The 22,540-nt window shown below is 42.6% G+C and overlaps 1 protein-coding gene across 1 annotated transcript; it reads right to left on the minus strand.

The window, feature by feature from the left end:
• Positions 1-224: 224 nt before the first annotated feature.
• LOC117139747 (protein glass) lies at positions 225-18,054 on the minus strand. The gene is made up of 2 exons (XM_033302312.1): positions 16,439-18,054; positions 225-2,434 (listed from the first exon to the last, which is right to left on the minus strand). The coding sequence occupies exon 2, from the start codon at positions 2,232-2,234 to the stop codon at positions 615-617; it is 1,620 nt and encodes a 539-aa protein (XP_033158203.1). The 5' UTR covers positions 2,235-2,434; positions 16,439-18,054; the 3' UTR covers positions 225-614.
• Positions 18,055-22,540: the final 4,486 nt, after the last annotated feature.

Below are 22,540 nucleotides of genomic sequence, written 5' to 3' on the forward strand. Positions count from 1 at the left end.
ACAATATGCAATTCAATCCTTTGGCAAAGTTTAAAGATTTGAATAGTTCAGATCACAACCAGACTGGTTGGGTTCCAGGCTAAATCGATGTATGTCAAATTCTTCGTAGAATCGATGTATAATACATACAAAATACAGAATGTCGAATTTGAAATTTGTTTTTTGAGTGAGTTAGTTAATTAAAATTTTTTCCTTAAACCCAACCCAGTTAAAAATGCAGTTTATTTTAATTTCAAAAACTTGTAACTTTTTATTTAAACAGTGGGCGCGTTGTTTTGTTTGTCATTACTTTTCATACACTTTTCGTCATGTCACGCTCGTATATGTACAAAAGAATACCAATGCTTAGGACGAATCTAATAATAGTTATGCACATACGTTCGTATTTATTTATATTAAAATATCTGCCAATTCTCGATTTGTACAATTCGATTTACACGTATTTGTAGAACATATAGGGGTTTAGGGATACATGTATATATATATTTACAGCTAGATATTAGACATAGTTTTAGGGATCTGCTCCTCAGCTAGGTGTTAGTTTAGAAACCTCTTCGCCTCCATCCGGCTCCTCTGCTATAGGAAATTTGTTTGCTGAAATTGATTTTACGTAGTTAGGGTTCCTCTTCCTTGATAGATGTTGTTTGGGGCGTCGTCATCGCGCTGTCTGCGGTAGTGGTGGGGAAGAGCTTGGAGGTGAGTGTCCTCTTGAGCTCCATGATCGGCTGCGAGTCCTCCTCCTCCTGGTCTCTGCTGGACGATGGTGCTGCCGAGTCAGCCGCCGATGTTGCTGGCGCATGGTCCGCCTCCTCCTGTGAGGATGTGGGCGTGTCCCGCGACGAGGAGCACGAACTGGACGCCGATGTTGCGGTTGACTGGTGCTGTTGCTGCTGCTGTTGGTCGTGCTGCTGCTGCTGTTGTTGCTGCTGCGTGACCTTGCCCATGAAGCTGCGTATCTCCTCGAAATAGGATTCTTCAGTGGGATTCTCGCAGAATCTGCGTATGCAGTGCATCCTTTCGCTCACGCCCGAAAGGGCGCTCAAGGACACCGCATCCGACTCGTGCTTCTTGAGGTGCCTGTCCAGATTGGTCTGTTGGCCAAAGCATCGCTCGCATATCTCACACTTGAAGGGTCGCTCCTTGTTGTGGATATTCCGCACATGGCGCTGCAGATTCGAGGATATGCTAAAGGAACGTTCGCAGTATTTGCATTTGTAGGGCTGCTCGCCCGTGTGCGTTCGCAGATGCCGCGTCAGGTTCGCGGATCTCGGAAAGACTTTTCCGCAAAACTTGCAGGTGTAGCGATCCTTGTTGCGTTGCGGCAAGTTAGGCGTAGCATTGCCCCCGGTGGCAGCAGTTCTGGCCTTGTTTTTCCGCCGCGTCTGATAGTCCTGCAGTTGCGGATGCGGCAGGACCGGCGACAACTTCGGGTTCGGATGAGGCAGCTCCAGTTGCAATTGCTCTGTGGGCGGTGGCCAGGTGAGCTCGCATTTCTTGAGAGGATGCCGGAACGGGAAATCGGCGCCCGTCGGACTACTTGAGGCCGCCGGACTGGTCACCTTGCCCGGCAAAACCCCAGCGAACACATTGCGATACTGCAAGGGCAAGTTCTTGGTCATGGCTTCTAGGAGTGTGGGATGTACGGCGGGTATCGAACATTGCGGTGATGTTAAGGGCGGTGCGTTGGGTGGTCCACAGCCTCCTCCTCCGCCTCCTCCACCACCGCCACCTGCACCACCCTCTCTCAAGGCCCTCAGCATTTTGCGGCTCATATCAAAGCCCAGGTCAGCCAGCGATGCTGCGATATGGTTGTTGTTCAGCTCCTTCTCCTTTTGCTGAGCCACCGCCAGTTCACTGGCGAACATGATCAGGTTGCTGTTCTCATCCTCCATGGGTCCTTGATCACCCAGGTCCGTCTTCCGCTTGTGTGCCAACCGCAGATCCAACGGCTGATCGAAACTGCTTCTTCGCTTGCCCTTGGCATGGTGATTTAAGGTCTGGTGTTGCTGGTGGGAGTGTTGGTGCTGCAGCCGCCCAGTTGTCGTTGCCGACGTCGTCGTCGGCGACGTGGATGACGAGGATGTGGCCGCCACCGCCGCAGAGGAGGCCAGATCATAAGGTACGTGTGATATATACGATGTGGGTATTAATCCTAAGGCAGGGTATACGCAGCCCTGTTTCGGGCTAGGAAGCATCTTTCTTGGTGAGTGGTCTTTCTCTCTCATAACTCTCATAAGTCGCGAACGGGCGGTAACCGAGTTTTTCCTCCGTTTTCCTGCGTTATCCCCTTGATTTCGATTGATTGATTGGTGGACTTGTAGGTTGTAGGTTTTATGTTTTGTGCTCGCTTTATCGACTTTCAATGCGTCTGGTGCCAAGGATACTCAGAATGATTCTGTTTCAGAATTGCCTTCGACTTACAGTGATTATGTACCTGAAAGCAAAAGCAAAGGTTTGCTGATTAATAAGATTATAAGACTATTTTAAACACAAATCATAGGCCTATCATTGTGGATGGCACTCTACTTAGTGACGAAGCGCACCACGAGAGCGAGTGAAGCTAATTAATCGAAAGGTAGCGCAAAAATTATAGGATCATTCGAAAAAAATTGCTTAAATTTCAGCTAGTGTGATGATTCATGATTCGTCACAAAACTGAATTTCACAAACTTTTTATATCGTTTAATAACAATTAGTTCTAAAAAGTTTGATATTAAGATATAACTGGATATATATGAAGATGTACTGTGGCCCATACCTATAACTTTTCATTAGACCTAACAAATTCATTCAAAAGCTTTGTTTACTTGGACCCAAAAGAAGGCAAATGCTTACACCCATTGCCGAAATTAAAATCCAATTCTAGACTAATAAACCCAGTTCCCTGGTGCGTCACAGAGTTCGACTTTTCGCAGCTGTGTAGATCGGACTATATGTTCTTTACTATCATTATGTTTAAGGTAATTCCATGTACGTCATTAAGCGGCCTGGCGACACACCAACCCATCTAATAATAGTACAGTGTCGACTGTTCGGCAACCCAAAGAACATCTTTTGGACCATTTTCTGGTTATTTTCTTCTCTTCTCATTTTAATGGATTCTTTTGCCGCAATGCCAAAAAAGTTCGAAAAGGAAGGGGGCCGCCGAAATGTTTAAACAATTGTTCTATTGTCTGTTGTTTTAGGGTGGAAAAATACTTGAAAACTGACAAGAAAAAGAAGTCATGAAAATTAACAAAAACCTTAACGGTATCTAGAGTGACGATTATGTAAGACAAACAGACGGGCAGACAAACATCTAAGCACACACCTCCAAGGGGTGGTGGGGGGCAGCCCATGGGTAGGAAGTGGGGTACAGTGGCACCTCGTGTGGAGGTCGTTCAACATCGCCTGAAGGTGCGTGCGAGGCAGCGGAAAATGCGTGGGCTTTCAAGAAGGAGGGTGGGTTACACTGCGCGAAAATAAGGACTAAGTGTGAAGATTTTGAAAATGCACAAAATCATATTATTAACACAATAAGTAATCAAATCATTTAAAAACTGTACCTTCATAAAATTGAAATAAGCTTAGCATTAATTGAGTGCAAAGTAAGTACAAGTTATATATTTTTCATTGTATTTATGTTTAGTACGCATTTTTGTGCTGTGCATAAGCTGAAGCTCGACTCTGGGCAGATGGCACGCCAAGAATAGACCTTAAAGAGATCCCCAACTCCGCGGCTCATCATGTGAACCGAGCTCAGCGGCAACAGCAACGGCAAGTAAAGTTGCATATTTGCAAACTGCAGCAGCAACAGCGACTGCAGCAACTGCAACAGCAACAACTTTAACAGACAACTTGCATTCAGGTGGGCGCGTTGATCTATGGAGCTCTGTTCTCCTATCTAGAACAGAATTTTTCATGAGACATTTTCGTGGGTTGCTGCTGTCGTCGCTGATGTGGCTGTTGTTTTTTTTGCAACTCGTTGTTGTTGTTGCAGCATTTAGCGATCGTCTGGCGACAACAAATTGCCTTTTGTTGTTGTTGCTGACTGGCTGGCTGGCTGGCCGTGTTGCCAAAAAGTTAATTAGCCGCATTTGCTGCCTTTGATTTGTTGTCTGCGGTGTTATGGAGTCGAAAATGATTGTTGCAGAATTGTAATTAGAGCTTGAGAACGCGTGGAAAGATTGCAGCGTTCATAAATGCAACGATCAGGTGTTTTTTAAGAATCGTTTAAGATTTCGGAAGATAAAATTACACCTAACTCTGTTTGTAAAAAGTAAGTTAATTGGAATTTTAAAAGTCTGGAAATTATTTACATAGTAAGGCCTGAAAACTAAGCTTTACTTTGCTAATCTAATCGGTTATCAAATATTTGAAATTGTTTGACATTATCAACATATTTTTCTTCTATTTGCTTAGCTGGTAAAGAAATTGTCGGTTTTTAGTCGAGCCGAAACGAGTTCGAGCAAATTGAAGATGGCAAAATATGAAAGTTAGTATCGTCATAAATGAATGACAGGGTAATAAACAAATTAGTCTTGTATGCAATACTTTTTCAGGTTGTAACATTATACTATCATATCTTTTATGGCTAAGGATCAAGATATATTTAACCTATCACGTTGGGAACAGTATTTGTTCGCTGTAGCGAACAAGCTTCTTCATAATGAATGAATTTCAACCTGACCACGGCAATTAAGCCCGTGTTGCACCTGAAGCGTCAACACCTTTCATGCGACTTTGCCCGTCAAAAGTAAAATCTCGCCGCCGCCCAAATCCCAAACCGCTCTCCACTGCCCAAAAGCCGCGATGTGTTTTATAATTTGTTGCAAACGTGCCAAAGCGGTTGACAATTATAGCCGACTCCTCAGCTGGACGCCACTGCATCATCATCAGCGACGCGATCATCGCAGCGATGGTCACCTTTGAGCGGATGCCTGCGAAAGCCGGGAAGAAAATAATAAAATAACAAAAAAAAAAAGAAACCAATTAAAGAGTAACAGAGTTTTAGCGGAGCGACAGTGGACGACAACAACGGGAGCAATGAAGCAAACAGTTCAAGAAACGGACGGTGAAGGTACGGATACAGATTCAGATACACAGGTACGTGCGGCTGCAGATGCACAGCGAAAAAGCCACAGATACAGATACGAATACGAGTACCAACCGAATCCCGCAAGCGGCGTCGCATGTTGCAAAGAAAAGTGAAATCAAAGTTGTAAAACCGCGAAAAACGCAGTCAGGCAGACAGGCGATGGGGATGGCGATGGCGACGATGGAAAACGGCGCTCCAGATTGGCAAAAATGTCCAGCGGAGGAGATGTTGTTGTCGTTGACAATGTTGCTCGTACGGGATTGCAGTTGCAACTGCAACTGCACTGAGGAAATAGCCCAGCGCCACCATTACTGTGGCCAAAAATGTTGAAGTGTTATTTGTAACCACCATGTTCTCATTTAAAACTGCTTTTTTATGATAACAGCTAGATACCAAATATAATTTTTGAAGAGCTTAAAGAAATACAATCCTGCTCAATAAAATTCACAAGAAAGGACTTACTTAAGCTGAAGGGTTTGCATAGTGCATTAATATTTTAAAATTTATAAAGCGATTTAGATGTTTTTGTTGGATTTAATACATGGATTTTTCCTCAGTGCTGTACTGCAATTGAAGCATAGTTATAGAGCGAAGAGTAGCCCCAAATTAACTTTGTCAAATTTCAGACGAACCCCCGTCATCAGCAGCGGCATGGTGATTATTAAATGCTGGCCTGGCCGCATAATTATCGTGCTAATCATGACAATCAGTCGACGCAGTCGCGCTTCAGCAGCGGCAATAGCAAGAGCCAAAAGCATAATCAAGCGCAACAAAACCACAACCAGGGCCCAGACTGCGACTTGGCTAAAAGGAAAACCGAGCCAAAGCCGGCGACACAATGAAAAACGAGAGTAAAATCTCCAAAGCAAGCCGCTCACTGAAATGGAAAATTAAACCTCGTTACATCAGTCCAAGCAGCAGCAACATCGCAGCATCAGCAACAACTGCACACAGCAACTTGCAACTGGCAGTGGCGACAACAACAAATATTCGCTGCCAGGATAGCGGCGCACACACACTCGTGCACACTCTCTAACGAGGCAATGGCAACCTGATACCAAAAGCGTCACAACAAACACAACATGCAACGACAAACAAACAAACTAACAAGTAAACAAACAAACAGAGAAGCAAAAAGACACGCACGAGCAATAAAGCCAATGCGAAAAATGCCTCAGATAGAAGAGATTAATACGCGAGATCATTCACAAGATCATCGAGGCATTTATTGATTGAGTAGATATTTTACTAATCCGAAGAATATCGAAAGTTAAGATAAGTCTGTGATTTAATAAGTCACTGATATCTTAATGGATTGCATTTAGTACGTTAACACTCAATGCGCAAATACAAGTTTTCCTTTAACATAAAGTCTTTTGCATTTCATTTATATTTATTGAGTCATCATTAAAGTGATGACAAGATATAATTACCTATGACCCCCCTTGTGTATGTTAGTTTATGCTTAATGCAAACTGAATGGTTGAAACTTCTTAATTGTATTCCCCAAGTTAACTGGGCCAAATTTGATGATTCTTGCACCTGCTGGTCGTAAAATCCGCAGCAAGATCTGCTCTCTAACCCGGGCATACGTAAGTAATGGCCTGTCAGGAACAGGGGTCCTCAAACCGAAAGCCCCAAGATGCCCAAGTTGCTGTGGCGAACTGTGCAACTCATCAACGAGATCAACTTCTGCAGCAGCAACATGCAGCAGCAGCAGCCGCAGATGTTGCATTAGCTGCCATGGATGCGTTTTTGGGGAGTCAGCCGATGATGACGATGGCGATAATGATGATGACGCTGTGGCTGGAGCTGGAGCTGGAGCTGGGACTCTAGTGCCATCTGAACCACTTTTTCCCCGCTGGACACAACAAGTGCAGCAGCAGCAGCAGCAGCGACAGTTGCAACAGAGAGCAAACACATCTCCAAATCACGTTGTGCTGTGGTCGCCGACGTCCATCGTCGTCGTTACATATCTGGTTGTCTAGATTGGCTGCAACTCGTCGTCAGGTGAAATAAAAAGTGAGAGTGACATCGGAAATTGTTTCAATTTTCCAAACGAAACCAACAAACTAGCAGCTAGCTAAAAGTTGCCGCAATTGCAATTGCCATCGTCATCGGATAGGCAACTTGAGCAGCCAGCCAGCCGGTCTTTGGTCCGTCCGCCAAATGAATGAATGTCGAAAAGTGTATCGAAAAGCATTTTTCTACGTATGCCAGCCAGCCAGCAAGTGCTTTCCCAATGCTCCAAAAAATCGAGCGAAAAATGAAGAGGAAAACTAAAATAAAAAAAAATAAAAACAAAAATTAAAACACAGACCAGTTGGCTGCCTCGCCGCTGGCTGACTGCATCCTGTTGTTTGTTATAGTTTGCGATGTTTTATTTCTTACTTTATCTTTATATAACTAGCACACATGCAGACGACCAACCAGTTAACTCAGCTCTGGCTAAATGCTCAGCCTAAATAATTGAGATTTTCTTCCCCCCGCCGCCTTTTTCCCCCATTTGCTCTTTTTTTTTTTAGGTGCAAAAATCAGTTTAGTTTAGCCAGTCTTGGGCAATTTTATGTCCCTCTAAGCTTGGAGCCTCTCTTTCGCACCGGATCATTTGTAAATGACGGACAAACGGACAACTGGACGTACGGACAAACGGACAAGCGGACATACGGACAAACTGGAGCCCATAAATTTGTGTTTAGCGGGTCTTCGGATTTTACTTTTATTGCCAGCGAGCTGGGCAAATGTTTGGAATGCATGAAATACAGCTCAATTGAATTTCGGAGGTGCCAGTTTAGAGCCCAGAGATAATCAATGGCCGCACTTGGTAATTATCGGTGGACGGGATTGATTTATAGCGATTTGCCTGGTTTAAATATTTGCCAGAGCCAAAGGCTCAGCCATTCGGCGGATTCGTGTGCGATAAAGCTTATATTCAACTATATCCAACTCATGCGAGGTGATAAAAGTAAATACTTTCAAAAGTGCAATAATTGTTTTCGGGATTTCCACTCCTGTGTGTTTGCTTAGAGCACTTTTCAAGTGAACATTTTATTGTAAAAGGAGTAAAACAAAATTGAAGTATGTTTGATGTTCGACGAGATGGAGCATAAATTTCATACAGTAGTTGTAGTCCATCGAGAGCTGTATTTGCGAGTGGTGGTTTAAATTTTTAAGGATCCTACACATTTGGACATAAAATAAAGTTTGCAGAAATGTATTGCCGATAGCTGAGCCACTAAAAAATGGAACAATTTGAAAGTACTCTTTTAATGGTAATGGCAATGGCAGCGCGTTAAGTTGGCAGTGTGCCATTTGCTTCAGAGGGAATTCAAACGGGACCGCCCTGAATGGAACTAATGAAGGCTCCTAACTATTAACTAATTGAAAGGCAACAGAGAGCATGAAACCGAGCAAAATGTGCATCCAGATGGCCAGATGTGCATCCGTATATCAGACAGCCGCCGCGACATCCACCCACCGAAACAGAAATAACCGAACGAACATCCAGCTAACTGGCCGAGCCAAAAAAGAGTGAATGGCGAAATTTTTGAAAGTGCCCATATGACCAGGCTAACGGCTAACGGCAAACGGACACCGGACCCAAAAACACACAAAATAAAGCACAGTACAAACACTCATCCAGGCAAGGTATTCAAATACTTAATTGAAAAAGCAGCCGCGAAATAATGCCACATTTCACGATTCCATCGAGCGAAGCGAAGCGGAGTGGAGCAGTTCACAAATCAGGCGAAATAAAATTAAATAGGATTGGGAGCGGGGGGAATAAACTGCTCCATTTGATTGCCTAAACGTTTTCAACAGCTCAGCATTTTTGATGCAATTAATTAGATTTTTATTTCTTCATTCCAGCCAGCTGGTAAAGTGCCAGTGTGGGCACATACATACACACTCATATATCGATGGGAGCAGTTTGATTTCGATTTATTACCACACACTCGAAGCGGGCCAAATGATACAATTATTTATAAAGCCACATTTGCAGACACATCCAAGCCAGTCAAGCTTGTTCTAGTTGAAAGCGATAGCCAAACTGCAACTCCTCCTTGGCCAGTTTTCTGCTAACTGTTTGCTTTTCGTTTGTCATATAAGCTCCATTAAACCATCGAAATAGAAGCAGCAGCCCAGGGGCCGAAGAAAGAAGCAAAAATACAAATAGAAAAAGAAAAAAAAAATTGAAAAGAAACCATATCAACATTCACATCATAAGTAAACCAGTTTGCACCTGAGAGAGGAAGAAGAAAGTTGTCTTGGCCATTTTTGTGTGTTTGCACTGCGCTGCCCCAAGACTCTGTTTTTTTTTTTTTATAACTCTATATATATATTGCAATTTATACCTATATATACTATCTGCCGGACTCGGAGGAGCCTGCGATCTAGCGGGCGTTGGAACAATGGAGCTGGGGCCAAAAAAAGGAAACCTAACTGTAACATGGCAGGCTACGAGCTCCTTTTTTTGGCCATAAGCATGAAATATTGCGCACATCCAAAGTGTCCACATGTCGCTGCGATCCGCGGCAGGCCTAATTATATTGCCGCCGATCCGATCCGATCCGCTCCGATCCGCTCCGATCCGAAGCGGTCCAAGTGGGGGCTTGAGCCGCAACCTATCATTGCCTGACACATGCTACCGTTCAAACACGTGCGCCGCGACACAAAACAACAAGAAGCACAAAACAGCGAGCAAGCAACACCAAACAACAAACAAAGCAAAAGCAACAACAAAGCTGGCAACAGTCAACAACAACGACAACCAGTGGCAGGCGCAACAATAACCAAAGCAGTAGCCAGGCCAACAGAATGAGGGGGGGTGGGAGGTATTCCACTAGGTGGAATGGTCGAAGATGGAATACACTAGGTGGGTGTACTTCACCAAAAACTACAATCCTGTCCTGTTGCCTATGATGGTTTTCCCAATCTTAGGACACTGTAGTCTTACGTAATTATCACTCGATGTGTTGTTGCTTTGGCTATTCCCTATTTAAGTTTTCCACATCGGTAACGACAATCTTCAGCAGCAGCAATCGTAACCATTATCAAAGCATCTTAATATGCATGCGGGCATCCACTTCACTTCACTCTCTCCAAGGAAGTGTATCATCAGTAGCCACGGCAGCAACGGCCCCTCTAACAACAGTACCAATCAAAGAGCAAATACCGATCTGGCTCGGACTTAGGCGGCCTAAAGTGAAAGTGCTCCAATTGACGATGCAGCCAACGATGCTGGGGCTGAGACTGGGTGAGACTGGACCCTGGCTTCATCTGCGGATGCGGCCAAGTGCCTTGACTCCTCCTCGATGTGCAGTCGCTGCACACTTGCTGACAAGTTGTTTGTGTCCACGCTGCACCCTCCTCTAAGCTGCGCCACCCAGCCGACTAACCACCCATCCATCCATCTCATCACCCAGCCTCTCTCCACTTCAGCACACGAAACAACTACACTAACAAACGACTTTTATTTCTTTAGAATATCCCTAAATCCGTTAATAAACATGATTTAAGGACGATCAGCTTGTCCTACAGTAGCAAGGTCACACTAGACTTAAGTGTGACCAGTATTTAATATAATTCAAACACTTTTTAGTGTGTGTTGTCTTATCTTGACTTCGTTGTATTTTCTCAGTGCATCGCACACTGCGGAATAATTGCCATGACTGAAAGCTTCAAGTGCGCCGCTATTAGCTTGCTGGCAATCACAATTGACGGCTCCAGTGTTGGTCAATTGCCTGAAGACCTGGGCCTCGAGGTTTCTGCTAGTGAACAAAATGGTATTTCCTTCCGGTCAACACAAAAAGGAAAACACACCCGAACGAACAGCTATTGTTTAATTGGTGAGCGTGAGCGTTGAAGTACAAGATGCAAAAAAGCTAGTTATCATTCACAAAAGTGCATGCATTAGGGCGCATTAAGTTATAATGGCTCAGGAGGCTTGTGATTGGATATTAAGTGATTTAGCTTGCCACATGGCAGAACACTCCCATTAGCATATAATTTTATTCAATAGAGGGAATTTGCTGGAATTTGCATGCGATAACTAAGATATTTCCACGAGATGTTAACGAGTTATCAAGAGGAAGAGAGGTTATTGGATATGGATGGCTTTATTCAAGATTGATAAACGAGAAAAAAGTTGGCTTAACAACGCGCTGTTACAATTTTTAACTATGCATATAAGCAATTTGGTAGCAATTCTTGAAATAATTGACACTGCTGCAGATTCCAATAAATTATCCAATCTTACATATTTTATTACCGCTGCCTGTTAAAATTCCTAAGCCATTTTTTGTTCAACCCCAAACCGGAAACCACACATCTCCAGTAAACCAGCAACGGAATCGTTTAAAATTTGCTCAAGTTATAGCCAAGGGCGAGCTGGCAAATCAGGCCTTAATTCATTCCGCCAACTCATCATCTGCCAAAAACTCCCTTTGGCACATGTTGGAACCACCAGCTTTCGACCGCAAACGAGGCACTTCCATGTCAACCCACAATTCAGATCGTGCCACACTCCAAAAGAAACAAAAAAAAAAAGAAAAAAACTGAAACCAAACCACGCGAATTCTTCCGAAATTGCCCACAAACTAGCCCACTTAGGATCCGACAATGGAACCACATCTTCCATGCCTCCTATGCCAATATCTAGAGCGTAAGTCGCCGTCATCAAAGGCGAAATTCACAAAGTCGAGAAGTTAGGAGCTGGCCAAATCCAAATCCATAGCCATATATCCATATAGTACACCTGCTGTCTGTGCGGAATGGGTTCCCATATATCATCGTCTGCTAAACAATATGCCAAAAGCTAAATGCGATACAATTATCAGAGGCCGAGATAGACGTTTTTTAATTTTTTTGCCATTTTTTCAGCTCTTTTTGTCGTCTTGAAAAATGCGAATTTTCACACACATGCGATGGGCGGGGGGAGGGAATTTAAGATTCAATGCGATGTGATTACATATTATGTGCAGTTGTTGTTGTTGTTGTTAGTGCTGCTGCCTTTGTCTGCCGAGTTTTATGGTCCAAGGTTAAATGCTTTGAAAATGAAGCTGAAAAGCAAGAAAAGAGCCAAGAAAGAAGGCAGAGACACACAAAACTTGGTGACTTTTGTCTGGGATTTTTGAGATGTGTTTTTTCCTATATTTTTTTTATTTTTTTCGATGGCGGCGGGGTGGTTCATTTGATTTGCAGTGAATATTAAAGCAATTTGTGGGATTATTTCCTATTGTAATCAACGCGACGCTCCGGTTGTGTTTACTCATCTCATCAGCCGAACAACGTCTCCAAAGTTGTGGTTATTTCGGTTTGGAGCACATTTTTGTAGTTTTTCTTTTCGCTTTCGGCTTTTTGGCTTTTGGTCAACTCATTTTCAAGTACAAGTTACGCTTCTTCGAAATCAATGCACTTTTGCCCTTAGGCTTGAATTTCTCGACACTGATGCGAGGGGCATGAAAATTGGCCCCATTAAAAAGTTACATTTCTATGAAAATATTTCAATTTCGATTTCGATTACGATTTCCTACCTATTTCTTGGCATCAGAATTGGCTCCAGAAATCTCTGCCCCTTTACACCTTTTTCATTACCAACACACACACAAGCACACGCACACTCGTTCACAATTAATTAAAGCTCTCATTGCATTCAAGGTTATCTTTGGAAGCGCTATGTTGTTCAGTTGGTTAATTTACAGCTTTAAATTAGTGTAGTTTACTTTCAAAACACTTTACTTTTGCTTTCAAAATATGCGTTGCTGTTGCTGCAAATGGGTGGGGTAATCATTAAGTTGTTTAAGTAGATTTTCTGCGCTGTTAAGGTTTGATTTCGACAAAACGCTCTCTACCTACCAACTCACCTACCTACTATACTCGCATACTTGGCTATATAGCTATAAACGGGGTCTAGAGAAAGAGAATTAGCGCCGCCGAGTTGCAGAAGCCAGATGAGATGGTGGCTCGATAGGATCGATGATTGGCAACTGGGCTCCATCGAAAGGTGTGGCCAGGGCATTGTGATTGATCTCGAACACATTTAGAATGTAATTTAAATTGATGATCTGATCTCATCGGTGGCTCTTGCGCTTTTGCTGTTGTGAGATTTGTGGTAGGGGTCGCGTAATCATAGGAGTCGCGTGGAGAATGGAAGTGTTGATCAAGAAGGAAGGTATTTGCAGCTAAATTATATATGAGTCTGTTTTATGTGGAATAAGGATATTAGGATATTTCTTAGTTACATGAAGATGTTTATGCAAATTACAGTTTCTGAAGCCTAAAAAGATTGGACAACCTTCATATAGATTCAATCGTATTTTTAGAATTTACTTGCTTTTGATTGTGGAAATTATACACTTTATTTTTATCGTGGATATTAACAATTTGATGAGCTTATTTCTAAACTTTGCTCGAGCTAATCATTCTCTCGACCTTTCTCTGTTCCCACCAGCTGCCTTTTAGACCAGGCCAAACTCGATAGTTCACTATCTCCCCGTGCGCATATATTATAAGTACTAATAGCATATCTGGAGCTATTTAGCATTCGGCGCTTGTGTTTGTTTTATTTTTGCCGAGGCGATCCATTTAAACTGCGGCCGACTGTCGCTCCAATTAAAATACAACTCATCTCCTGGGCCGCATTTGCAAATTGTTGCATTGCAAATTGCGCCTTACATAAGTCAGGGCGAGGCATCTATGTAAAACTCTGTTATTGAGTTGTCTACGATTGGATTTGGTCTTGGATTTGGTGCAAGTCTATTGCTGCACCGAAAGAAATGTGTATCCTAGATTATTAAGAAAAGATCACACTTCATATTACCCATTTCGTTAATTTAAAGTGATATATCAATAGGAGCACATAATGTACTTAACTAATTCATTTGATATTTGAAAAGTTTTGTTGCTACAAGTAAATAACAACATTTTGTGGCAATTAATTTTGCTTAGTGTGCTCCCAGCTCTGTGGCTCCTTTTGCCCGATTTTCCTAGGCTTTTCATTTAATCGATTTGCGTATTTCGGGCAGCAGTAATGGCTCCACAAACTTTCATTGTCCCCGCCGCTTTTTCCCCGATTTGAATGTGGATTAAGTGTATTCCGAGCCAAGACTTTGTATAGCCTAGAGTGATTTGCTTTTCAGATTGCGCCGCTCTGCGGTTATCGAAGTCACCGTCACCATCATCATCATCACCGTCGTCATCGAAAAGCCAACGAAAATAGAGTTTAAATTGAAAAATACACGTAAATATAGATATATAGATAGATAGAGAGAGAGGGCCTCAGCTGGCCAGAAAGAGAGGGCAACTGAAATCAGCGCACATTCCGTTCGCAGCCAGCAAAATGTGTAACGCAATCAAAGCCATCGCTTCCGGTTTAAGGCGCAATTAACTACCTTGGATTACGCTCTTGCCAGTGGGCAACCAGCTCCTCCTCCCCTGCGATTCCCACTGCAATTGGCGGTGGGAGCTTTGTAGTGCCCGTTCGGACTGGGGACCCGACTTTGCTATATATAGCGTCATGGCCATCATTTCGCAGATTATCTCTGAAGCATTTCATTTCATTTCATTTCACTCGATTTACTTCCTTTCGGGCCAACTCGCACTTTAATTGGCATTTTAATGCCGTAAACAAATTATTCACTGCCCCCGAACGATCAAGTGTCATAATTTCTTTTCGCCACCTCAGTGAAGCGGGCTGTGTGTGAATTTGTGCGAAAGTTTTTCATGGTCCCTAACAATGCTCGGTTTATTGCAATCTTGTTGCTATTTTCCAGCCAGCTCATAATAGTTCGAGCATTAGCTACAAATTTGAAGACTAACAGAAGAAACGGCTGTCCAATTTGTAGTTTTAACATTTTAGATACATAATGTACTAACCTAGTGTTTCAAATTAAACGTGCTAAGTGAGTTATACTTCCTTAAGTCCCATGAACATCTTATTCAAAATATTACTTATGGGAAGTAGATGAATGTATCTCTTCACACAATCTAAATTGGACCTCGCCTTTTGAGAACTTCATTGAACTGTCCGCAGACCATCGATTCGTCACTTCTTCGCTTTACTTCGTGTTCCTCGCCTAATGATCTAATGGTCTATGGTAATAGTTTATTTCATTACTGGGGCTCTGGAACAGGGACTGGCTTCTATCAACCTGTCTGGCTTTTTGGCCACTCACTAACCTCCAAACGTTTAATTAATGATCTGTTGTTTCTGTTGTTTCGGGCGCTTCTTTTACGCCCATCTGCCACCGCACTCCCAAAAACAAAAAAAAAAGAAAAGGAAAAAATCTGTATCCAACCGACCGACCATCGACTTCTATTTAAAATTAAATTAACCTGCTTAATTTGCCCCCACCCCTCGTTACTCCTCCTCTGCGATGGACGCGCCCAAAACATTCACTCCAAAACGAGGGGCGAAAAAAAATCGAAAGGCGCTACTAATCGCCCCAATGCCTACGGATTCAATGTATCTGCATCTGGCGGATACATGCGGCCGATTTCCGTGCATTTAACGCGTAAACGCTTTTTGGACACTTTTATTCCGTTCGGGGATTATCATTATCGCCGCTGCTACCCTTTCGCCCTTCACCATTTCGATTCGATTTTGATCGCTCAATTAGCGTAAAAGTAACATGTCAAACCTATTAATCACTTTCGAAAATAAAGCACAACACTCTTCTTGGGCTAAGGAAACAATCGAATTTATAGAAAATACATTCCATGCTCGCTCGGTGGGCCAATAGTGCGTGAATCTAGGCGTAGCCAAAAGGGAAAAATTATATAATTTATTTTTTCTTTTGATTGCCAAATTAAAAAGTGTGTCTGTGTCTGTGTGCGCGGACAACTCTATTTCGCTCGGCCCGTCTTTTTGGCCTGGCTAAACTTAATGCCGCCCCACGAAATCGCTGCGTCATTACTCGAACTTCAATTTCATTCATTCATCAATTACAATACAAGAAAAATACAGTTTCGAGCGTTGGAAGCCTTGAATCTTTCGAATACGTGTCTGCGGATCGCGAGGCAGCCAGATACAAAAACTAAAATTCATCTATCAACTTTTTGTTGGTGGTAAATGTTCCTCAGTTGACATTAAGTCTAATATTTGTTGATCCTGTGATGGTGCTTATTGTAATCAATTAAATTAAGCCGTAGTGGTTCATTAGAGTTTTAAAATTCATTTAGTAAGCGTAATGGCAGGAAGGTTTCTTGGATATTTGGTACTATGTATGTTCATTTGGGATATTCTAAGGTATTTGTATATTGTTTTTTGCCCCTCTGAAAAAGTATCTTACTATCTTTTGCTTAGCCTATTCAGATTCCTTTTCCATATCACCAGCTATGTATGTATATCTTTCAACTTACATGCTTGATATTTCTGATCGCTTTGGTAGCATCGATTTGCCAGCCTCTTCTAGTTTATTGAGCAACTTTGCTCTAATTGCACAACTCGTTGTCGTTGTTGTTGGTATAAAATCCGCACGGATATCCGTTGGCCGCTGGCAGGAAGAAATCACCATTTGAGCACCGTTTGGCTATTGCAGCGTATTTTTCTCTCTCGGCCTTACGGATGTTGATAGCTCGACTGGCATTGGCTGCTATACAAATTTGATCTTCTGGTGGTTATAGTTGTTGCTTCAGCTGGTTTTTGTTGTTGTCGCAGTGGAGCGTAAGTCATCCTGTGATCGGACCAAGATATAAGATATATTGCATATATCTAGCTTTGATATCCGATGGCGCGTGGGAATTTCAGTTTAGGCGGTATTTTTCAGATGGATTTAAGTTTGTATAGAATAGTCTTTAGGTAGTTTTTATAGCAGAAAATAGCTTTGTACAAGTTTTAATAAATATTGTCTGGCTGCCAATATTCGTATTATCAATCAAATGTAGTCAACGGTAAAAGATGTTGATTGAATGTATTTAATAAATTATTGTATTTAACACTTTTGGATTTATGGTAATTAGGAGCTTTAGTTGTACGTATATACGAGGGAAGTTGCCACTTTGAGATATAGGTATATTTTACTGATCTTTTTACACTTTTTACAATCACTCGCGTTGGCCAGCTTGGTCTGATTTATGATACAAGTTGCTTAGAATTACTTTATATTATACGTATGTATTTTTCTATTTAATTCGTTTTAATTGGCGAGCTGTTCTCCCCGGAGTTGACATCGATCCCCGGCCAAGCCGCTTCGATCCAATCTCACCGCACTTCCCAGTCGTTTCAGTTTCCTCTCGACGATCGCTCAGCCCGGGCTATAATCTTTTCAATTTTATAATTTCATTATGGATTGTCTGTTTAATGTCTGCCCATAATCATCAGCCTGTACACATGTCTCGGTGGCATTTGTTGTTGATTTCCGTGCAGCTCGGCTTGGATCACTTTGCATTTACGCGCTGTCACAATTTGCATTAATTGGATCTAAGCGAGTAGTTATCATTGATTTAGCACCGATCTCTGGTATATATAGGCCATAGATATGCATCGCTCTGTGTAAGTGTTTTAATATCACATCATCCACGTACTGGGCGTAGTCCATAAAATTCCTAAGCAATTTGTGATTTCATTTGTGTGAGGAGCATAAATTGTACGTTTTATTCGAGATTTGCAGCAAAGTTGTATAGATTTATTGTCTATAGGAGGATTCGAGTTTGGAGATAGTTTCTTTTTGTTTTTGTCTAGGATGAAAGTGACACAGTTAGGAATTTGCATTTGCATATACTTTTGATTTACACATAACATATATTTTGTATTTAGGATGTATCCTTAAGCGATCCTATCTTCACTTCACTGTAAACGGTAACGCTTCATTTTGAATGTTTTACCGTTATCACCGATCGCATGGCGTTACGTCTTACGACCGCTTTACGTAGTGGATCTCTTCTGCTCAGCGTTACGTGCTGCTGTTTTTCCGACAAAAGCGACAACACGACCAATAGCTTTGAGACCGTCTCACGGACTGATGATAGACCCAGTCGCAGTCGCAGCTTCAGTTTTCGATTTCCTAATAACGAAAAGCTAAGAAAAGAGCAGCAGCACAGCTCAGAAACATAACAGAAGGAAAAAACGCAAAATAGACGACGTCTTCGGCGAGTGTATGGGTGCTCTGAATGAATACACAACGATAAAAGACCGATCCCCGATCCCCCAGTGATGATTCCACTTCCACGCGAGACTCACAATCCACAGCGTCGACAGCGTCGCCAGCTGCACCAGCGACGCCAGCAGAGGCAGCGACCGAGGCAGAGGCAGAGGCCTAGGCAACGATGCAATAAATCGAAGCTAATACACTTCTTTCTTAATGTAGAGCGATCCAGCGAACGTGCTCACACCGATACACGAACACATACAAAGATGCTCTGGCCTAGACGAGTTTCGAACGGTAAATGAGGGGCCGCCAGCCGAGCGATCCGCGCGATGCATCCTGCCTGGTTTTACTCAATGAAAATTCCAAAAGCGCTAGACCTGCATCCAAAAACTGGGTGGAGATCTTCCGCCCCAGCGACGAACAGAGAGCCGAGCTCAAGACCCGAACCCGAACCAAAGCCGATCTCGTGGCCGCTCCACTTGGGTTCCACAAACGCCGAGATACTGTATCTGAAAAGTGAGCGTGAAGCAGTCGCCGCTGGAAGCTCGAGCGGGCCACAAGCGGACAACATTCTAGTAACTTGGGGAGGGAGAGGTGCACAGAAAGAAAAATAGATTACTTGTGGGTTGAATGGGGCGAATTTTCGTTGTAGGATACACGGGAATGTAACTTTTGAATTCAATTTTAAGATGCATTTATTCACTTATAGAGATGCACCTTGCTTTTTAAAGCTTTAATCGAATCTACGCGTTCAAGATTTGATCAGTATTTAATTATTTTGCATAGCTGCTAGGATAATCACACTGAAAACTCTATGTAAATTATTATATACTATGATAATATGCTCTTGCCAAAAATTAACGAAGTAGGAAAGACAAAATGGTTAGTACCAAATGTGTAGAAATCCGAATGAAGTCTTTTGTGGACTGATTTCTTTCTCCTGGCCAAGAAATATTCCATCATTTCTCTGTGTGCACACTCTTTAGGGGAATGGGAAAGTTCAACGGGTTCTTTCACTGATCGCAGATTAACATACGGTCAGAGAAGGGTCTCTGGTCTTAACTTGTGTGTCCTACTTGGCACGAGACTGGAATCGGGCATTTTCAATGTCCATGTCCATGTTCAAGACCATGTCATGTGCCTTCTTCTTGGCCACTTCACACAGCTGCAACAGCAACAGCAGCAGCAGCAATTGCAACTGCAACTGCAGCAGCAGCAACTGCAACTCTTGATGTTGCTGCGGTGCCTGGCTGCTGTTGCTGTTGCACGAAATCGATCAAATCAAAAATGACTTTGTGAAGTGACTAACTGCCTAACTGCCAGCTGCCGTTGCTAGTTGCTGTTGCAAGTTGCTGATGTTGCTGCTGCCGCTGCTCCGGCCGCTGCGGCTGTCTAACAGTAGCTTGGCTGCTTTGATTTTTTGGCGCAAGTCCAAGTCCAAGAGCATGGACATACAACACTTCAAAATGAAAGCACATTCCCTTGTAGAAATTTTACCGTTACAGGTACAGCGCACCCCATGCACATCAGGTCGTTTGTCCACAGTCCGCAGTCCGCACTGTCCATTTCTCCACTGCCATCATGCTGATGATCGGCCAGGCCAACACTTGGCAGCTTTATGGCTCAGATATTTGCAAATCTCCAGGTTCCGCAGCATCTTGAGCTGTTATTGTAGCTGTTCTCCTCTTGTTATTCTAGCTGATGATCTGCCATCATCTTCATCCCGCCAAGAGGAAGCTGCGAAGGCCGAGATACCCACTCTCCTCGACGCTCTCATCTTTCACGGCGTCGGCCGCGTGCCATGGTCGTTGGTTATTTATTTGAGTCAATGAGTTCACAACTATTTTTCTATTTTTCCTTAATGGCCTTTCCTTTTTCCACCCGCTCCCGCTTTCCACGCGATGTCCGCACAGCATTTTCCTTCGCTCGCTTGGCTGCTTTTCCGGGCAGGGAAGCGCCTTGTTGTCTTCGCTTGATTGATGCTTTGATAATATGAAGTCGGCTGGCTTGTATTTTGGGCCTCTGTGGCCAAAAGGATTGTTATGATGGCCGGTGTGCTGCAAATGAGTTCAATTGAAGATTATCTTTTATTAATTAGCGTGGCGGAGGAATGTGGGTCAACGATGGAATTCAGTTGGATGATTGGGGCATCCTTTGTGCAGTGATTGGAATTGGGTGGTGGAGATTGACGGTGAAATGCCGGAACTTTGGTCTTGAGTGTGTGTTTGATTGAAGAAAAAATAGATTTGGAGAAGATGTATGAACGATATATTCATTAGTTCAGTTCAGTTAGAATGAATTCTTGTGTACTATTTCATGTTATTGCACGAATAAGATATGTTGTATGTGAAAATGAGTGCACCACACCTTGAATAAATACCGCAATCTGATCTCCCCTTGAGTTATGTATTAATTAATTACTTAGTTTTTCTCCCATCGAAGCTCTGTGCGCCATCGATGATCGCCATGCTCGGAACCTTGTCAACACAAATCATGTTCTGTGGAGCGAAGAATTTCCTGATTAACTTCACCTGGGCAGGTACCAGCATAGTTATAGACACCGCATAGCTCCGATTGGCAGCAATATACATATAGGAAATTAGCATAAGGCCGATCGATTCGCATAAGTCAGGCACGATGCCACGGAGATTGGGCATAATTAAAATGTTCATATAAAATAATTAACCATACGCAAATACACATGCAAAGTGCCGCTGTTAAATGCCTAAATAAACGTTTAGTTTATGGCTTATACCTTTTAACTAAACGAGACAACAACAGTTAAGCCGAATAAACAGTTTGATAAATTTATGCGAGCTGCGACAAAAAAAAAACGGAAAAATAAATAAAAGAGCAAAATAATAAACGCGAAACTATAGCAGCTATAGCAACTTATTTTTTTAAGAGTGTTTAGGAGAGCTTTAACACCTCAGCGCCCCCAACGCCGTCCCCTTTTCGCCCCCTTAACCCTTCAACGGCAGCTGCTGCACATAATTGGCCCGCAACTGGAGAAAAACAACAACATGGAGCGATCGTAAACATTTATTTTTCGTTTGGTTGTTGCAGGTGTGGCGGTTTATGCGCGTGTGTGGTGTATCTGTGTGTGTGTGTGGAAGACCCGCCCGCCTTTGGACCGCCGGTGTTGTTGTTGTTTTCGCTGCCGCCGCTGGCGAGTTTTTGTTTAAACGTTTTCAAATCGCACAGCGAATGAAAACGAAAGAAAAAATGAAACACATCGAAAGTGAGCATATAACGAAGCGCTACCCGGCAATGTTGTCGACGTATCAGAGCGCTCGTAGTGCCCCCATCCGATCCCCCATACCACGCCATACACACTATACCCGCCGCAGTCGCCACATCACATCACGTACTGCCCCCCGTCCGATCCGATCCGATCTGATCCCCTCCACTAATTCCGAGAGACTTTGCATGGCCGGTCGACCGGCCGACGACCATCGCATGGCACATCGGGCCGCGGAATCGTACACTTCAATGATATAAATAATATTAAAATAAATCATATTTGAAAACAATAGTGTTCTAAAAGTCGTATGGAAGAAATACTTGATAGAACTTAAAGGATATTTTTGCTTTAATATTATTTACACTAAAATAATTGATAATCATATTCCTAAAAAAGGCAACACAATCTATTTTCTGCAAACACTCTTTCGTAACAGAAACAGCACTTATCTGTAATATCCAATTGTTAATCACTGTATTTATATTGTTAATAATTATAAATAATGCTGTAACTTAATACTTAAGTAAATATTAAAGAAGTCCTGCTGAAAGCCCAAGCAGCTATATCAACTGTTGCATAAGTTTAAAACTTTTGTCTACAATGTTTAAATAAATAAATAAATAGTATAGCAATAAAGACAGCTTTTGTTAATTGTATATAAATATATTGAATAAAAAGAACAATAAAAATATTTCAAAATACATCTAAACAGTTCCTTACCCTAATTTACCACTGTTCGAAATTTGAGTTGATAAAAGCTAATTTCAGCAATTGGTAACTGAAATTGATAGTATTATTTTTCGGTGCATGGAGTCGGCTTTATACGCGCTGGTGGCCACCATCGTTGTCGGTTCCACATTGCACCACTGGGTTTTAAAAGCGAAGAGTGTGCCCCAGCTGAAAAGATTCAGTTGGGTGGCTATCTGCCAGGAATGTGGAATGGCGGCAAAGAGACGAGCCGTAACGAACATGGCTATCTTTACGGCACCCAGCACTTTTAACTTTAATGGAAAGTCAAATAAAACCTCCTAAAGCAATGTTGGTTAGCTTAGGACACAAAAGTTTTTAAGACAATCCTGAAGCGGCTAAATTCCTTAAATTTAAGGCTTCCATATTTTGAAATATTTTTAA

The sequence above is a fragment of the Drosophila mauritiana genome, chromosome 2L (assembly GCF_004382145.1).
Source record: "Drosophila mauritiana strain mau12 chromosome 2L, ASM438214v1, whole genome shotgun sequence".
NCBI lineage: Eukaryota > Metazoa > Arthropoda > Insecta > Diptera > Drosophilidae > Drosophila > Drosophila mauritiana.

Bases quoted from the DNA above. Each gene is read 5' to 3' on its own strand.
- LOC117139747 (XM_033302312.1), bottom strand. From the start codon at position 2,234: ATGAGAGTTATGAGAGAGAAAGACCACTCACCAAGAAAGATGCTTCCT.